The sequence below is a fragment of the Oryzias melastigma genome, linkage group LG17 (assembly GCF_002922805.2).
Source record: "Oryzias melastigma strain HK-1 linkage group LG17, ASM292280v2, whole genome shotgun sequence".
Taxonomy (NCBI): Eukaryota; Metazoa; Chordata; class Actinopteri; order Beloniformes; family Adrianichthyidae; genus Oryzias; species Oryzias melastigma.
The window spans coordinates 13,923,725-13,940,607 of NC_050528.1; the positions used below are offsets into that span (position 1 = coordinate 13,923,725).

The window sequence follows — 16,883 nt, forward strand, 5'->3', positions numbered from 1 at the left end:
GAGCTGTTTATTATCCAACAGCCATGAAGGTCTGATGTTTGGAGATGAGTTGAGGAAAACTGAGCCGAATTTTTTCTACTGTGTTCTCATCTGTGCACAACATTTAATTTGCTTCACAGATTCATTTTTTCCAAGAATTCATTCAAACCCACAAACCAAAGAGGATGGAGTAATTACCTCTCTCTCACTGTTAGCAGCACAGAGACAAACAACAAAGGGGAAAAAAATATTTAAATGTAAGTAAAAATAAACTTCTTTTAAAGAAGTACCAATAAAAAGTGATCAAAGACACAATACCTGCATCAGGTTTGGGATGCATCAGCCTGAAGGGAACTTCCAGGCCGACCTCACTGCAACACAAAATATTATTATTTATATATTATTTATGTTCCCATTATTCATTTTAATGCTTGTAAAATGCCTGAGCTGTGTTGTAATTCCCCCAAATTCATTTATCTTTTTAAATTTTGAATTCACCCCACCCTGCCATTCTTTAGACTGAGGCTTTCACACCCAAAAACACCCATGCACTAAATATATAATAAAAAACAATCATGCAAATGCTCAGACATAAGATCAAGATTTGTCATATTGAATTATATTGTCACAACATGTGGGGATAAAACTGAGAATATTATTTTTTTAAAGAAGAGAAGAAAAAGGTGAACTCACCTGGATCCCATCATCCTGAGTGTGTCCAAAGTGAAAACCAGGTCAATAAAAAGAACAGAATTTGAATCAAGAATATGAAGAATATTAATAAAGCCTCATAACAATTATTATTAACAGGTGATGAGCGTGTTGGTTCAGCTGGATTTGTTTGAATGTTTTCAGCTGAGCTGTAACTGCACGACTTCCTCTCACTGACATGTTGAAGTGACCCATCTCTGATCTTTTTAACAAACCATAAACTGGTACGTTTGCTTTACTTTTCCCTCATGTTTTCCAGCTTTAATACATAATCAAAATAGTTTTAGTCATTTTATTTTAATCAACACTCCATCATTTCATATGTCCATACAACCTATAACTGTTTTGGTAAAAAGACACAGACTGACCCTCCAACGATGAGCTTCACCATGACTTTGTAGGACACCATGATGCCCATCACCTCCTTCAGCACGCCCTCCTTGACCCTGGAGGAGAACACAGAAGGTCAGACTGGTGGGATCCTGGATCTGCTGCTCAATTTGTATCCGTTGTGTCTCCTTACACGCTGGACGATGCCAGGTTCGTGTCTTCATGCTTCAGTTTGCCGTCCAGAGCGATTCCTCGCCGCTCTCTGTTGTTGGCCAGCAGGGGGAGCAAAGTGTAAACTTTCTGCAGCTTCGCTCCAGCTGACACTGAATCCCTGACAGGGAGACACAGATGCACAGGTAACTATGGAGAACCTTGAAGTTAAGAAGAAAAAAAGAATGTCTAAATGTTCTCCAAAAAGCGTTACCCAGACTCCTCGATGTCCACACATTTGGAGTAGTTGTCGTTGGAGTACAGCACCACGTTTGCGACCTGATCCACTGCAGCAGATCAAATGCTCAGATGTCATCCACAGCTCGTCCTCTAGATTTTTTCATTTGCGAAGTTACAGTCTGGATTTACCTGAAAGGATGATGTTCTTGATGTTTTTGTTGGAGTCGTTTGTGACGTTGACGTGAACTTTGATGGGTTCTCCGTGGTAATATAGCTGGGGTTGAAGAAGACAAATCGATCCTCGTTTACAAAACTTCTCAAAATAGATTCATTGTTATTGTTCGTGCTCTAAAGAAAATATTTCAGACAGTAGACCTAACAGCTAATTCTTGATATTTCACACTATGTGTGTGAAACTGGAGCTCACCTCTTTGTCCAGTGTGGCCTGAACATGCAGTGGTTTGTCTGACATGACGAAGTCCTTTGTGATTTCTACACTCGGCGCCACCTCCTGACCTTCTGGGGCGTACTGAACCTTACGGAGCATCAGCTTAACGGTACTCCTGTCAGAAAAGCAGAGCACACAACATAAGATAACATTTTTGGTCCCAGTTTTTTAACTGGATATATCTTAGACTCACCGTTTGCGTACTTTGGCGTCCTGACTCTCAGCGCTGAAGGCCTTTATCTCAAACTCCACGGCACATTGCTGCAGGAAGGAAGGAAAGTCTTATTATCCTTAATCCAAGGATATATAGTATTGATTTGGAGATTCACAGTTTATTCAAAAGCCTTTTTAAAGGTTTTCCTTAAACATCAATTATTTCTTGAATCATTTTCAGCTTTGGACAGAAGCTTGGGGGGTCCTTTTGAATATTGACCTCACACTTATTTTAATAAGAGCATCTTAACTCTTATTTTTAATAAGAATGATTAAGACTGGGAGCTAAAACAACAATTATATATATATTTTTTTATATTTTGTGCAAATATTTATGATCCAGACACTTACAACACAGGGCTTGATTTACTAAAATAGCGGTCGAAAAAAATTGTAAAATCTCATTTGTATGCAAATAGATGCAAATTCTGTTACACTAGGAAAGATTGTAGTAACTCAAAAAGATTGTGGAAGGGACAACAAGCTGAGTGCAGAAGAGCAGTCACTTCAGAAATGTCTTAAGATGTCAAGTTTAAAATATGAGAAGAATTAGAAAGTCTGTGTTAGTTTTTGCTTTTTGGTTCTGCTACCTCAACCACAGCTACAGCAAACCACATTTTAAAGTTATGTGATGTTAGTATGGAGCATTGAATGCATATATGAACTGGACCGAGTGATTGTGACGTCACCCATAGAAAATGGTTTACTTCCATCTCCAAATAAATGAACACAATTCAGTCGTCATTTTTTTTTTTTTTTTTTTTTTTGCTATCAGGGCGTTGCCATGTTGATGACATCAGCAAGCACGATTGGTTTGAATCTGAATCGTTGTTAGTCATTGCATCTATGGGAACCACTCTCGCCAATCAGGAGTAAGTTTGTTGGAAGACCACACCCCTTCAACGGTGTAGCAAGATGAGGAGAATCTGTCAATCAAATGTTTTGAATGTGCAAAACAGGGCCAGCAGCAGGTACCACATGCTTTCATCGAGGCTTTTGATTGGTCAATTTATAATTTGAAATAACTTGCAATAATGAAAAAAATATCATGAAGCAAAATTAGGATTAGCAAAAACAAAACAAAACAACAAAAAAAAGCACCAAAGCAAGACATATAAAAAGACTGAGTAATAGCTGTTTATTACTCCACAGAAATCCATGGGATTTAGGCTTCTTGGGACCAGTGGGTACTTCCTGTTTTAAACACGAAGGGGGGACGGCTCACTCAGTCTAGTTCTTGTAAAGAGTAAAGGTCAAAAACAGGTGATCTGAAGTTTGTGTCTGAATAAAATTACTGTCCCACATAAACCCCAACAAACATCCTAAATATAATGTAATAAATGACAACTTCAGCCTTTAAACTTTTTGATAATAGTGAAGTAGAAAGGCACAGAACAGTTGCAATAAAACCACTCAGTCAAACAAACACGGGCTTTACAGGCTCTAAGCGTTAAGCAAACAAAGATGCTTGAGGCAAGTTGCAAACAAAATTAAAAATAAATCATTAAATCACTTAAGACAAAGACGGAAAATAAGAAAACTGTTCTGAAACTAGCTCGCCCATGAGTCAAAGTGTCCTTGAGCAAGACACTGAAACCCACATTGCTCCTGGTGGTTATGGGTTTATGCCAGTGTAAAACATCAGTGTGTGGATGTGTGTCCATGAGTGAACGGGACTGTGACTGTAAAGCACTTTATAGAAAAGCATGTACCATAAGACACCTACACAAATTGATAACTATCATATAATTGAATTCTACACCAAGTCTTTCATATATCGTAATAGAGCTTAAGAAAAAGTCTGGAGCAAGATTCATGAGATTTGCACCACTTCAACATTATACAAGTGGACTGACAAACTCTACTTGAGGGAAAACAAAAGCCAGACCGATGAGATGTGATGCTAATCCTCCCACCTCTTGTTTCCAAATGGTCCCTAAGACATTTTTCTCAGGTGTGAGGAAATGAGCTCCGAACATTATGACCATGTTTAGATCCACATACTGATTACCAACTTCCAGCTTCAATACTATAAAATGACTGGATGTATCTGGATCTAAACTGAATGAAGTAATGAATACTACAAAACAATATATTGTTCCAGGCTAATCAGTGAACACCTCCACACATGACTCCATTCCAACTCAGAGGTTTGAAATGCTGGAAGAACAAGCTATACTCAATTCTCTCACTGAGTCAGACAAAAATGAAAGAGTGTGAAAGGAAATGAAAATAAAAGAAACAGAAATAGAAAATACCTCCAAAACATGTTGTGTCTCAAGATGTTTCACTTTTTCTCCTTTACTTTAAAAGCTCATTTGTAATTATGATTTGTTAGTTTGTTTTGAAAGGAAGCGCTATTTCTTCCAAGTAATTGATGAAAACATCAAAGACAGTAACGTTACTTGTTAGATGGCAATAAAAGTTAATGGCTGTAAATTCCTTTTTTGACAGTCAGGTCAAACTTACAGCCAAATATTAATCAAAGGCAAGTTTGATTAACATTAGTTTGACTTCACTTAGACATCAGGGTCATCTTTAAGAAATTTCTCCTCAATGGAATCTACTTAAGTTTTTTGTTGAATACACCTAATATAAAGCAAAATAGCAAAAATAACTGATTTGTGGAGTAAGTTCTACCATCTCTGATTTAGAACCTTACCTTGCCAACATCATGGGGTCCTGGTTGGAGTGCCACAGAGCAAGGCAGATTATCAGGAAACTGAGGAGACAAATAAAAAAAATAAATAAATACTTCAAATGACTTTAAAATAAAAAAGTTCCTTATCATGTTTTTGGTTATAAAAGATTATCATGTTTTGGTTATAAAAGAAGCCTTGTTCTGTGTAGCTGATGGTGGTCACGCCTCACCTCAAAGAAGAATGGGTAGGCGTTGTTTCCCAGCTTCCGCAGGAGTTTAGCCTGGACTCTGGTGTGAACCGCCTTGTCTCGGTCCTGCAGTGGGGGGTAAACCTGCCGGGTGGCCAGGTACAGTTCCCTGCGGAATGCGATTCCCATCACGTCCATGTCATCTCTGCCATAGCGAAAGGTGCAAGACAGGGTGACAAACACTGCAAGGTGGAGACAAAAACAGAGAACCTAATGTCAAAATATTGTAGCGGCCATCGTAGCACGTAGGTCTAGATGGAGCAGAACTCAACTAGACTACAGACTAGCAGGTGCTAGCGTCAAAACTTTTAGAGCAGGCAGAAGGATGAGCCGACCCATATCTCATACACTTCAGGACCCCGGGCAGTTGGACATTCAGGACGCACAATAAAATGGCATAGTCCAATGTCCTCAGTATAACCACTTTAATAGGCCAGCTTAATATTCAACAGCACAAAACCTAACTCCCACAATGCACTTCTGCTGTGGACAGGATCACTACAATATGAAAAGATAGAAAAAAGGATATCTAAATATTTTTTCTCATTTGAATTTAACTCTAATACGTTTAGCAACTGAGCTTCAATTATGTTACTCCATAAATATGAGAAGTACATATTTTATAATCTCATCAGCAGCAAACATTTATCTTTTATTGGTTTAAAGGTTAGGAGTTTGGCGTCCAGTTAAGCTAAAGGGTAATGCTAGTGACAGTTTCTCTGTACTGACCTTTTCTTCCCGCCAAAGCCTCTGGATCAATCAGAATGACTCCATCTAGTGGTGAGAAAATGTAAACGATTACAAAGGTGATATCAAACTTTCTGAAGCTACAAGAAAACATAACTTGAGAATGAGTTTACAAAATGTATTGATGATTGAGAAAAGCAATAAACCCTGAGCCATTTAAACTTAAAAAAATAAACAAATAAAAGCATATTCGTTATTTAAGCTTCACGAAACTTACCAACTGGATCCACAGAGTCCACACGGTCCACAAAATCTCTTTTCCCCATAAAAACTCCCACCTGAAAACAGCAGAATGAAGGTCAAACTCTGGGAGCTAAGAAACTGGTTAAAGTCACCATGACTATATTAAGCTGGTCTTGAGAGGATCCACAAAACTTCACGTGATGCAATGAAGCGAAAGGTAAAATTGGTAATATGCTTTTAACTCTCAGAAGGAATCTGTGAAAATGAAGTCACAAACACTGCTGAATTATTTCTGCCTGTGGAGTTTGTTTTTTAAACACATTCGTTGTAAATACATGATTTTTTATAAGCAGGAAAGATTAGACTAAGTTTGTATTTTATGACTTGTTACATTACATTACAAAATAGAGGTATAACCAAAAGTTGAATTAAGTTATCTTAATTCTTTTTGTCCAGGATGTTTTTTCTAAAAATTAGAAACCAGTTCTTCACAATGTTTTAATTAAGTTAGCATCCCTAAAGTTCCCTTTCCCATTTTTTGAATTTCTCCTCTACAGATTGACTCACCGACTTGTCCTTGCAAGTCTTCTTGAAAATGACATTTTTTGGACTCATGATGAAACAGATGGAGCAGCTGCTGAGCCAAACCTGAGGAAAACAGATCGTCTTGAGTTAGCAAGAAAAATATGTGTGGTGTGGAAAACAAAAGGTTAATATTTTCCATTCAAGTTCAGTTTCTGTTGAGGTGAATTCTCTATAATTTGTGTTCTTCAGTTTAACTTAATTAAACTTCCTATTTTTGCATTTTGCAAAACATTTGTGATGATCTCTAATAGAATTCACTATTTTTGAGTTATTTTAATTTTAATTTTAGTTGACAACTTTCGTGAATACATAGTTTTAAAGCATATATTTATCTTAAATGACTTGTTTTCTGGGTAATAGAGTTCATTAGGCTCACAAATGTTACAAAAAGTGTCATTTTTTTTCCCTGAAAGCCCTTTGGTGTTAAAAATAAGAATGTAAAGTGAAAAGATAATATGATTTTGTCCGATGTCAGGATAATTAGAGGAGATTTATACAATAATTGATTCAACTCTTCATTTAAAAAAATAATCATAGCTGGTCTTCAATGATTGATTGTGCTGCTGGAGATCCTGAAACACTTGAGTTTTATTTTATGTACATCTGTATAAAAGCATGTTTTTTTATTTTAAACACACAGATTAATGGATAAATTGCCACATAACTTGAGTGATAGAAGACTGATTTTCCGTCTGAATTTATGCTTGAACTTCCAGCTTTTCCGTGCTCCTGGTTGTTTTTGTCCAATCGATCATCTATCTGGGTTGTGCACTCTAAATTGGATTTCTGGTTCTGTCTGCTTCATGGTTGTCAGAGTTGTTTCTCTACATAAGGTGACATACTGAGTCTGTGTTTCCAGTGAGGAAAAATCAATTTAGCCTTGCAAAAAAATGGTCTTTTACAGATTTAATATCAACAACACAAAGGCTTCTTAATGTTTGATTCTTAATAATTAAATTACCGAAAAAGTATTTGTTTATCATATGGATGGATGAAAAATTACCATTAATAATATTAGCAATGAAAAGCTTTGTTTACACAGTTACGCTAATCAACTTCAGACGACTGAGAGATTTAAACTGATTTTACGTAGCCAAGCCTCTTGATCCTCTTAAGAGTCTCCCAGAGGATTCTCAGGTCTCCACACTCTGAAGAACACCTGTAACATCCTCTGTGTAACACCTGCACACTGTTAAACAAAAACGTCGCTGATAGGATTTCCCTGTGGGAAAAACTTGGAGGTCACGGTCTTTAGTCATGTGACCTGTGAGTGGATCTTCAGGACAAAACAGCATCAGGCTTCATGCTGTACCAACTGGAAAAAGCTGCTCAGTTTTCTCACAGTTTCTTTGATGAGTTTTTTTTTTTTTTGATTGTATGTCACATGATCAGGGGGTGAATTTTGATTTAGTGCACCTGCTTACCTGCAGGCCGGGTCTTTTGTGGTGGTTAATGTGTGTGGAGAGGATGGGCACACACATGTTGATGGAATCATTTTACAGATTCCACTGAATTATTTTGAAAAAACCCTTGAAAATTTTAGTTTTTTAATACATATTTTGAATGCTCATGAACAAATTCTAGAACTCTGTCAGATGAGGAGTATTTTGTTTAGTTTTGCACATTACAAACAATGAACCTGCCTCAGCATCTCCAGCATCTGTTTAAGGATTAAAATTCGCTATGATCAATATTTGCTCTTGTTTTTCATTTTTCTATATTTATTTTATATTTTACTATCATCCATTGTCTTAACCCACTGTATCCACTTGAGAATCACGGGACAACACGAGTCTAATCAAGCTTCTGCTGGGCAACGGTGGAGTACAGCCTGGCGAGGTCATCAGGCTGTCTGAGGGCCACACGCTCACAGTCAGACATAAGGACAATTTAGAGTCATCGATCAACCAATAAAGCTAATTTTTGGATTGTGGGAGGAAGCTGGAGTGCTTGGAGAAAACTCACGCTTGGAAAAGGAGAACATGCTAACTCCACACAGAAAGGTCCCGGCTGGGATTTGACCCATGACTTTCTCTCTGTGTTGTGAAAGTGCTAACAGCTGCACCACTGTGCAACACGTATTTTACTATTTCACTCTAAAACTGTTTAAATTGATTTAAATGTGACTAACTTTTTTGTTGTTTCAATTTGTTGTGATTTTAATGAACGGTGCCTTGCTTATTTGTTTGTTAAAACATCAAATAAATTAAAAAAAACTTGAAATTGAAAACAAAAACTTGAGAAAAAATATTTTAGTTCTTTGACTTGAGCTCCTGCAGAACTATTCCAGCTTGCTAAAACAGACGAGTTCCTTCAGAGCGAGACTTGAATGACCTTTGCATCCACCTAATGCAGAAACTCTCACCTTAAACCAGCACAACATAAAAGTATAAAAGTACAGACTGATATTTGTATTTCTGATCAGGATGGGTGGTTGATGCTGAAAAATGGGAGCTAAAGAGGATGAAAACCTTCACTGCAAAAGTGAAGGTGAGACCCAAAGGCTAATAAAAGTTTAGGAATGCATTAGAGAAATTGTGCCCAGTTATATATAAACAAAACATTTATAAGATACATTTTAAATATACCAAATGCAAATACGTGCATCTTATGCACTGATTCCTTTGGAACAACAATTTATTTTCCAGAAACATCTATGAGCTTTTATGAGAAACAACATGTGTAGAATCTGAGGAGTAAAAAGGCAAAAAAAAAGTGCTGACAGTTTAAACATCTGAAAACACTAATGCAATTTTTCACAGACAATATAAAATTAAAGGGTTGAAAATTACAACTTTATATTATATGTATCCCACATTTTACAAAACAGATGACTTTCTATTTTATTTTACATTTACTTTAATACGTTTATTAAAACTTGAACCAGCGTCTGAACCAAACCTGTTTTCAGATCAGTGACTCACCTGTTCTGCAGAGGCGACAAGTGAGCGGCTGAACCAAAGGAGGAGACCAGCGCTGGTCAAACAGGCCGTATATGTAAACATCTACCGGCCGTCACAGCATCTTTCCACCCCCTGAGCCAATCGGGGGGCCGAGCGGTGAACTCTGACCCGCCTCCCCCCGCCGATGCAGTCCCGCCTCCTTCTCCGAAAGCATCCAGACTGACTTCCTGTCGGTGAGAGGATTGCAGCCGGTTCCACTTCAGTCAGCACATCGGGGCCAGATTATAGTCAGACTCAGGCTCACCAGGGGAAAGCTGACGGGAGTTTCAGTTTTAAGCTCTCACTTTATCCCACTAGCTGCTCGGTCTACATTTTTAGCTCAGTTTGAATGGTGGTGGTAGGCAGAAGGAGCACAAAAACACAACAGGAGACACAAAGCATGAGTGTCTGCATCAAGAAAGGATGAAGATACATAGGTTTTCATGTTGGACTGTATAATCCTCAGCAGATCTTAGATATTTTCTTCTCTTGACATGAGTGGAAGCTCACAGAAATTCTGGTCTGCTAGAAAACCCTGCATTTGCAGGTGAACCCTGGTGCGTTTTCCTGAGTGTGAACAGAGGTGAACTGTGAGCCAAAGATCTGAGGCAAACTGAACAGTATTTGTGGTGAAAGCTCTGTGCAAGACAAGTAAAAACAGTAATCATTATCAAAAATGAGAAGAAATATGTGATATTTGAAAAAAGCAACATTATAGAGTTTTCTTTTTACTTTGTTCTCTTTTTCTGTGTTTTTTCTGTGATTCAAGCTGCTTTTCTTACTGAGCGACACTTTTGAGATGTTTTGTTTAGACTCAAGTCCAACTCCCATCATCTTCTGATCTATTGTGAAAATGCTCCCAGTGGTCTTTTAATTATGATTATTCCGTTTTCAGCCAAACTCATAAAACCTGTGTCCTTTTTGAGGAAATGGTTACTGCAGAGGGGCATAAGTTCATTAAAAATTCACCTCTGAGTTGTGGCTGTTGGCACACATTAAGCCTGTCCTCATTTCCCATCATCCTTTTGTTTACACACTCTCCATCTAGTTTACAACCCTTCATGCCTCCAACTTAGCATTACTTGTGCAGCACAAATGGTGAGCAATATTAGGGCTATCCAGCTGCTACCCAGACAACAAAAACAAAGACAATTTTCTTAGGAGTCTGTCTTTAAATGTGAAAAATCAAACCCAAACAAATGAAGATGTACTGTTGCCCTCCGCCCATCGACCCAAACAGAAAGAGTTTGGGGTGAATTGCACAATTAGACTTCTAACAGAATCCTGATTTTAATGGGATGTTTTTGTGGGACTGGACTTCAGTGCGAGCAACTTGAGTGTGTTTACTTGTATCCGTAAACTTATTTGGATTATTTCTGGCAGCCTTTTCAAATGTAGACCTTTTTAGGGAATTTGATCAGCAGTGGGAGAACATGCAGCTCCTGGGCTCTGAGTTGAGGTTAGTTGGGAGGTTAGGAGTACGTACCTGTCTGTGCATGAGTGTGTGTAAGTATTTTCAGGATTATTTGTGGACAGTGTGGAACTTTAATCCACTGTCCTGCCTGTCAGCAGGTAGAGGCGCAGGTGGATTACTGAGTGCAGAGATTAATCATCATTATCATGCAGATTACAGCGCATGCTCTCACAAATACACACTCTGAAAACACACTCTGTGCTCACGTGGAGAGGTGAATGTGGACTTCTATCCAGAGAAAAAGAACTTTTACATTCACATTCTATAGAAAGTGTGGTGGGAGCTTCAAGGGATGGACTGGCTGAATAGTTTTATTAAAACGTTGTGCTATCTTGTGGTCTGAAATGACCCCAGTCCCAACATGAAGTTGCCTAGGATAGCACAAGGCTTAAAGCCTTTATCACATGTGTCAAAGTCAAGGCCCGGGGGCCGGCCCCGGCCCTCTGGATAATTATATTCGGCCCTCCAGATCATTTTACTTTATTGTTATTATTGGCCCGATGTTATCTACACTTATTTCTAACTTGTATAATTTTTGACAAAATGTATTTTTATGGAGAGTAAAATATTGAAAGTCATTTAAGCTTTAAATTGTTTTATTGTGGAATAATTTTCTAAAAAGTTACGGTTTTAAAGTTTTAAAAATTGTTTTTTCTGCTAGCTTTTTGAACTATTTTAGCAGTTAATAAAGATTTTTTTTAATCTATTTTGGAGCTAATATTTCAGCTGTATGCTAGCTGTTTTAGCTAATTTAGGCTGTTTTCAGTGTTTTAGGATATTTTGAAGTTTAGCGAAATTTTTCAGCTACATGCTAGCTGTTTTGGCTAACTTAAGTTTTTTTTTTTTTTTAGGCCAATTTGAAATTAAAGTATTATTTTAGCTGTCTAATAATTTCAGCATCTCAAGCAATCAGCACTAGCATATTCAGTTGCCAAGTTTAGCTTATAACATTCAAACTATCAACGCAGGTAATGCTATATATCTATAGTTCATAATTGTGTTAACAAGTTACGTTGTTAAAGTTTTAAAAATGAAGTTTAAGAGTGTTCAGTAAATGTTTATCCTGTTCGGCCTGCGACCTGAGGTGTGTTTTGGATTTTGGCCCCTTGTGATTGAGTTTGACCCCCCTGACTTATATGATCCCATTCAACACTTCTCCAATTGATGGCTGTGGAACTGGGGGGGCAGGAACCCAGGAACCACAGCTTCTTAGGTTAGAGCTTATGTTCTTCTTCGGTTACTCATCATATGGATGAGTCAGGGTTTGCAGATTTTAATTTTCTTGAATTTATTGTGTTGGGGTTGAAGGAGGGGGAATCATGGTATGGGCTTAGAATCTCAGTAATATTTTGCAATAAAAAGAAAAAGAAGATCATCATTTATTGTGTAATATAAACTTTATTCTGGTACAAACAAACTCTGAGTTACAATTGAGACCCAGTAGTCTCAAACTTCTGTATTCATGAGATCAGTGATGAAGACTCCACATCATCAACTTAAAAAAAACAGGAAAAAGGACAGAAAACAGTTAAACTTCAGCATGAGCTTTGCCTCTATGATTAATAAAAAAAACTAATAATAAAGCAAATGATCTGAATGCATCCCTGATGTCATAATTCTGGGCGGAGCATAAGCCTGTCGAGAGACCATCAGTCACTAGACAACTTTAGCGTAGAAAAAGCTTAAAGTTAGCTTCCTATGTAAGTAAGCACCCTGACAGTGAGTACGCAGATATGTGTGTGTTAGACGTAGGCTCTGGATGAGTCCGGATCAGATTTGGCGGTGGCGGTGTAAACCTTCTGCTGAGACTTTCCAAAGTATCCGCTGCAAAGAGGTAGAAAATGGAGTTTATTATTAATACGCCAACAACAACTGCAATCAAAATCGGCTCAAGGTCATGTGATGTGTGTCCACTGTTACCCTTTCTTGGCAGCTGTCACCCTCTTACAGGCAGTGCAGAGGAGAGCGCCGCCCAGGACAGCCAGGGCGCCTCCAGCCCAGCCCAGGTACAGACCGGTCCCGAGTTCAAACCTGTAGACACACACATGCAGCTCTGTAATGACAACACATGGAAGGAGGGGAACCAAGCCCTCCTATAGGCTGCAAATCCACAATATTTCTGCTTAATATTGTCTATAAACTGAATAAGGTTTTCTAACTTTGTTTTGGCACAAAAATCTGCTTTTTACCTCTTGTTGAAGTAAATGAAAAACGTTGGTCTGCTTCCTATTTCTGCAGATATTTAACCATATGAAGGATAAAGGAGACGTTTTCTGGTTTTAACGAAACAAGTTTATCTCACAATTCTTTGTTTGTAGAAAACTCGGCTTTAGTCCTGACTTAAATCTGTTTGTGCACAGAGTTTGAGCTCACCTCACTCCTCCATTGAACGGGTTGTGGAAGTCCTGGACGACCTGGTATCCGTACCAGGAACATGCGATGATGCAGCACAGACCTGCAGACACCACAACAGACCTGTAACAACCTTTTCTTCACCTGTATTTGTGTCTAAAATCACATCCGAATGGTTATTTGAGTTCTTCTTAGTTAATGATCGACATCTACTGTCTTGTTTGCATCATTATGGGATGGAAAAAACCAAAACAATATAAAGTACATTTGCATTCTGGTCAAAATTTTACCACAAATATCTTAACAGAAAGTCTAGTGGAAGAATATAATAAAAACTGTACTTCATTGTCTGAATTTGTGTCCTCCATTCGGACTGTAGACATAGTTTTTATTCTTTGCTTTGACGTTTTTAGCTGTGAAAGTCTTGTTCATTTGAGTGTCTGATCTGTGAACGTGAAGGACTCCGCCTCACCTCCCAGCATGCTCAGGATGCCCCCCGTGGTGGCGATCTTGGCCTTGGATTCCTCTGTGGTGGAGCCGATCTTGATGCACTTGAGCCCGAGCAGAGACACGATGATGCAGCCGAGGCCAAACAGCAGAGAGATGATCATGAGGGCGCGGCACGCCTGAACGTGAGCTGCACACAGAAAGCATATACACTCAGAAAACAAAACATCTCGTTTTAAATGATGGAAATATTCAGTATTTTAGTGAGTTGAAAGATAAACCCTAGAGTCACATTTGAGTGATGCTCATCTGGAAAAAATAATAATTTTAACGTAATAGATTAAGAAAAAAATATGTGTTTGAGGTCAAACCATATTCAAAAATCTTTATGACATTCCAGTGGTTTTTTATTTGAACTTTAATACATTTTTAATGTCTACTTCACCTGCAATAACAACAAAAGGAGAATAACTTGATCAGATATTTATGAAAATGTGGATACAGTGAAAGCAAACCATGAATTACAGTTTTAAATGGATCACTGGTTCCATTAGGAGTGATGGAGGATATCCTACTGGGAATTCATAGATGTCATTACCAGAACTCACAAGATGTCCCATCAAAAACCTTAAAAATGTTTCTGTCAAAAGATCCTTGAATGTTGTAATGAAATATGTAAGACATGCCTGATTTTCTCCTGTCTGTGCAGAAAAAATGTAAAACTGTAGGGAATGGAAAACCGGCAGACAGTTGGGTGATGGATGTTGTTTAACATGCTTGTTTAAGCTGGAGCCTGCTCGGTTATTTATTAACCAATCCCCTCAGCCGATCATAAACACCTGCCACACCTTTGATGACCTACAGGAGCAGCAGAGCGGCCGAGACCATCAAACAGTGAAACCTGTACAGCTCTGTGATCAGCTGCTTCACCGTCTCACCTGAAATTTGATGATTTTTCATGAAAGTTTCAACAACCTTCAGCTAAAAATATATATCAATATTTTATTTAATATTTACAGATATAATAAATAAAATAAAATTAATTTGATTCATTCATTTATCATTTTTTTTCTTAAAAAATTGTACACGTTAATATATTTGTTATACAGAAGTTGTTAGATTTTCCTTCTTGTGTGTTTGGACTTCTTCCCATTTTATTGGAATTTTTAAAAAAAGCAATCAGTTCTGCTTGTTGATTTCTTCCTTTTCTTGAAGATGTTTGATGAGTTTGTTAATTACTTAGTCAGCTATGTTAGTCTTTTTTTTCTGTTCTCCTTAAAAAGGTTTTTCTTTCCTTCCACTTTCAGTAAATCCCCCATGAAGTAAAGATGGAGGCCTTCTGGGGTTTCCCTCCATTTTACTGCAGCCCAGGAGAAAGTTCAAAATGGCGCTAACAGCTTACTGTGGTAATGGAGAGAAAAACTGTGTACAGGGATCTGGTTGTTTTTATAATGTTTAAGAATAATAGGGAGGTTTTTTTATTTTATTTTAATGTGTTTTATTGTTTTTGGTGTCTGTTCTGGTTTTTGGAGGGAATCTTGAGGCTCATGAACTTTTGACCCAGATAAAGACGATCCCACATGGTGGGTTGAACTACTTTTCGGCAATGCTCCCAGGTAATTTTTTTTTTTTTTAAACAATTTAATTAAATGACAAACTCATTAATAAGAGGCTAAACACAAAAAGTTATGTTTGTTTCTTAAACACTGCTTTAACCCGATCCATCAAAATGAACTCAGGAGATGATTTTCCAAGAATTTTAAACCTCTACAAAGTTTTAAAAATGCTTAAAAAAATTTAAAATAAAAAATAATGTTGATGTGTTCCTGTCTTACCTGGGAGGCCCAGTAATGAGTCAAAGTCCCGACACTCAGCGATGCCCGCGCTGTTTTCGGCACAGGCGTGCCATAAGTTCTCGAACTGCCTCTGGGAGATGATGACGCTGCCGGACACGGTGGAAATCTTCCAGTAGTCGTTTGACAACGATGCTCCGGTCACCAGAAAGCTGATCACGGCCATGACGAAGCCGGTTACCTCCACTGCCGTCGACATGGTTGCAGACTTCAAAATTAAAATCACTCAGTAAGAATCAAGAAAACTCTCAGAAATCCAGATATTTAAAGTTCAACTGGATGGAGCCTCTGCGGCCAAAAACAGAAAAGGAACACAAATTTTCAACAGGCTGAATGAAGCGACAGCCTCTCTGCTGCTGTCGAATGAATCTGACTACCGAGGCTCCTGAGAGTGGACTTCAGTCTTCAGGGGCCATAAAGGGAAGAGCCACACCTTGCAGTCGCCATCAGTTCCCCCTGAACGTTCATGATGATAATGATGATGGCGAGAGGCTGTAACACGCCTCAGACACGCCGTCTGTGTGACGACTGAGAGCTCCAAGCAGGAGCTGCTCAGGCCCAGGCTTCAAACAGAAGAGGAAACCTTTGAGAGACCTTCATGTCGTCAGAAGTGGCTGTCCGTGTTAGACTCATTTAAATCTTGAGTTTATAAAGTTAATACAAAGTCTTTTGCTTTTGTGTTGGATTTGTTTGCGTTTCCTGTTCTTGTGTTGGTCTCAAACAGACCTCCACCTCTGTGACTCAAACAGGCAGAATTTATTATGAGGAACAGCGCCGACGTAACATTCGTGTTTAAAGAATCACTAAGAACAAACAAACAGCTGATCCTGTTCATTCAGTGAGGAAGCTGAAATTATGGAACAAAAATGAAATCCCTGACTTAGATTGAGGTGATCTGAACCAAACTGAACCTGATGTTACTGCAGACATAGCATCCTTTCTTGTCTTTAATCTGGAGTCAAGCAAACAACTGAAGATGTTCCTGTCCAGCTGTTTGACCTGCACGGATAGAAGAAGCTCAGGTTGACCTTCTGACACTGTTTTAAATTAATTCACTTTCTGTCTCAAAAGATTCATCATAAATTTGGATGATTTTTTATATACCCTTTTAATATAACGTGGAGTGCCACAGGGATCAAATTCAGGCTCCATTTTATTTTTTTTACACAGAAAATTTTAACATCTAAAGGAATCACCTTGTTATAGCTATGTGAGGACACGCACCATCAAAGCCAGGAGTGGTCAAACAACGGCCCGAGGGTCATATGAGGGTCAAACTATTAAATCTGGGCTGGCAAATGGGGATAAATTACGATGATAGTCCTTTATCTCATTATTTT

General features: G+C 38.2%; 2 protein-coding genes across 2 annotated transcripts in view; both read right to left on the reverse strand.

The window, feature by feature from the left end:
- saga (S-antigen; retina and pineal gland (arrestin) a) overlaps nt 1-9,487 on the reverse strand; it is a 10,451-nt gene extending 964 nt beyond the window's left edge. The window contains exons 1-15 of the mRNA XM_024268845.2: nt 9,400-9,487; nt 6,458-6,538; nt 5,925-5,985; nt 5,690-5,734; nt 4,943-5,142; nt 4,734-4,793; nt 2,052-2,119; nt 1,838-1,973; nt 1,600-1,684; nt 1,445-1,517; nt 1,214-1,351; nt 1,059-1,136; nt 673-687; nt 298-350; nt 178-187 (exon numbers count right to left, since the gene is read on the reverse strand). Coding sequence (XP_024124613.2) covers nt 178-187; nt 298-350; nt 673-687; nt 1,059-1,136; nt 1,214-1,351; nt 1,445-1,517; nt 1,600-1,684; nt 1,838-1,973; nt 2,052-2,119; nt 4,734-4,793; nt 4,943-5,142; nt 5,690-5,734; nt 5,925-5,985; nt 6,458-6,538; nt 9,400-9,480 — 1,184 coding nt within the window. The 5' untranslated portion in view covers nt 9,481-9,487. The remainder of the gene's footprint in view (nt 1-177; nt 188-297; nt 351-672; nt 688-1,058; nt 1,137-1,213; nt 1,352-1,444; nt 1,518-1,599; nt 1,685-1,837; nt 1,974-2,051; nt 2,120-4,733; nt 4,794-4,942; nt 5,143-5,689; nt 5,735-5,924; nt 5,986-6,457; nt 6,539-9,399) is intronic.
- A 2,782-nt stretch (nt 9,488-12,269) lies between these two features.
- cldn15la (claudin 15-like a) lies at nt 12,270-15,926 on the reverse strand. Its single transcript, XM_024268905.2, has 5 exons — nt 15,526-15,926; nt 13,716-13,880; nt 13,265-13,346; nt 12,812-12,922; nt 12,270-12,715 (listed from the first exon to the last, which is right to left on the reverse strand). Exons 1-5 carry the CDS (start codon nt 15,740-15,742, stop codon nt 12,634-12,636), a joined length of 657 nt encoding a protein of 218 aa, XP_024124673.1. The 5' UTR covers nt 15,743-15,926; the 3' UTR covers nt 12,270-12,633.
- Nucleotides 15,927-16,883: the final 957 nt, after the last annotated feature.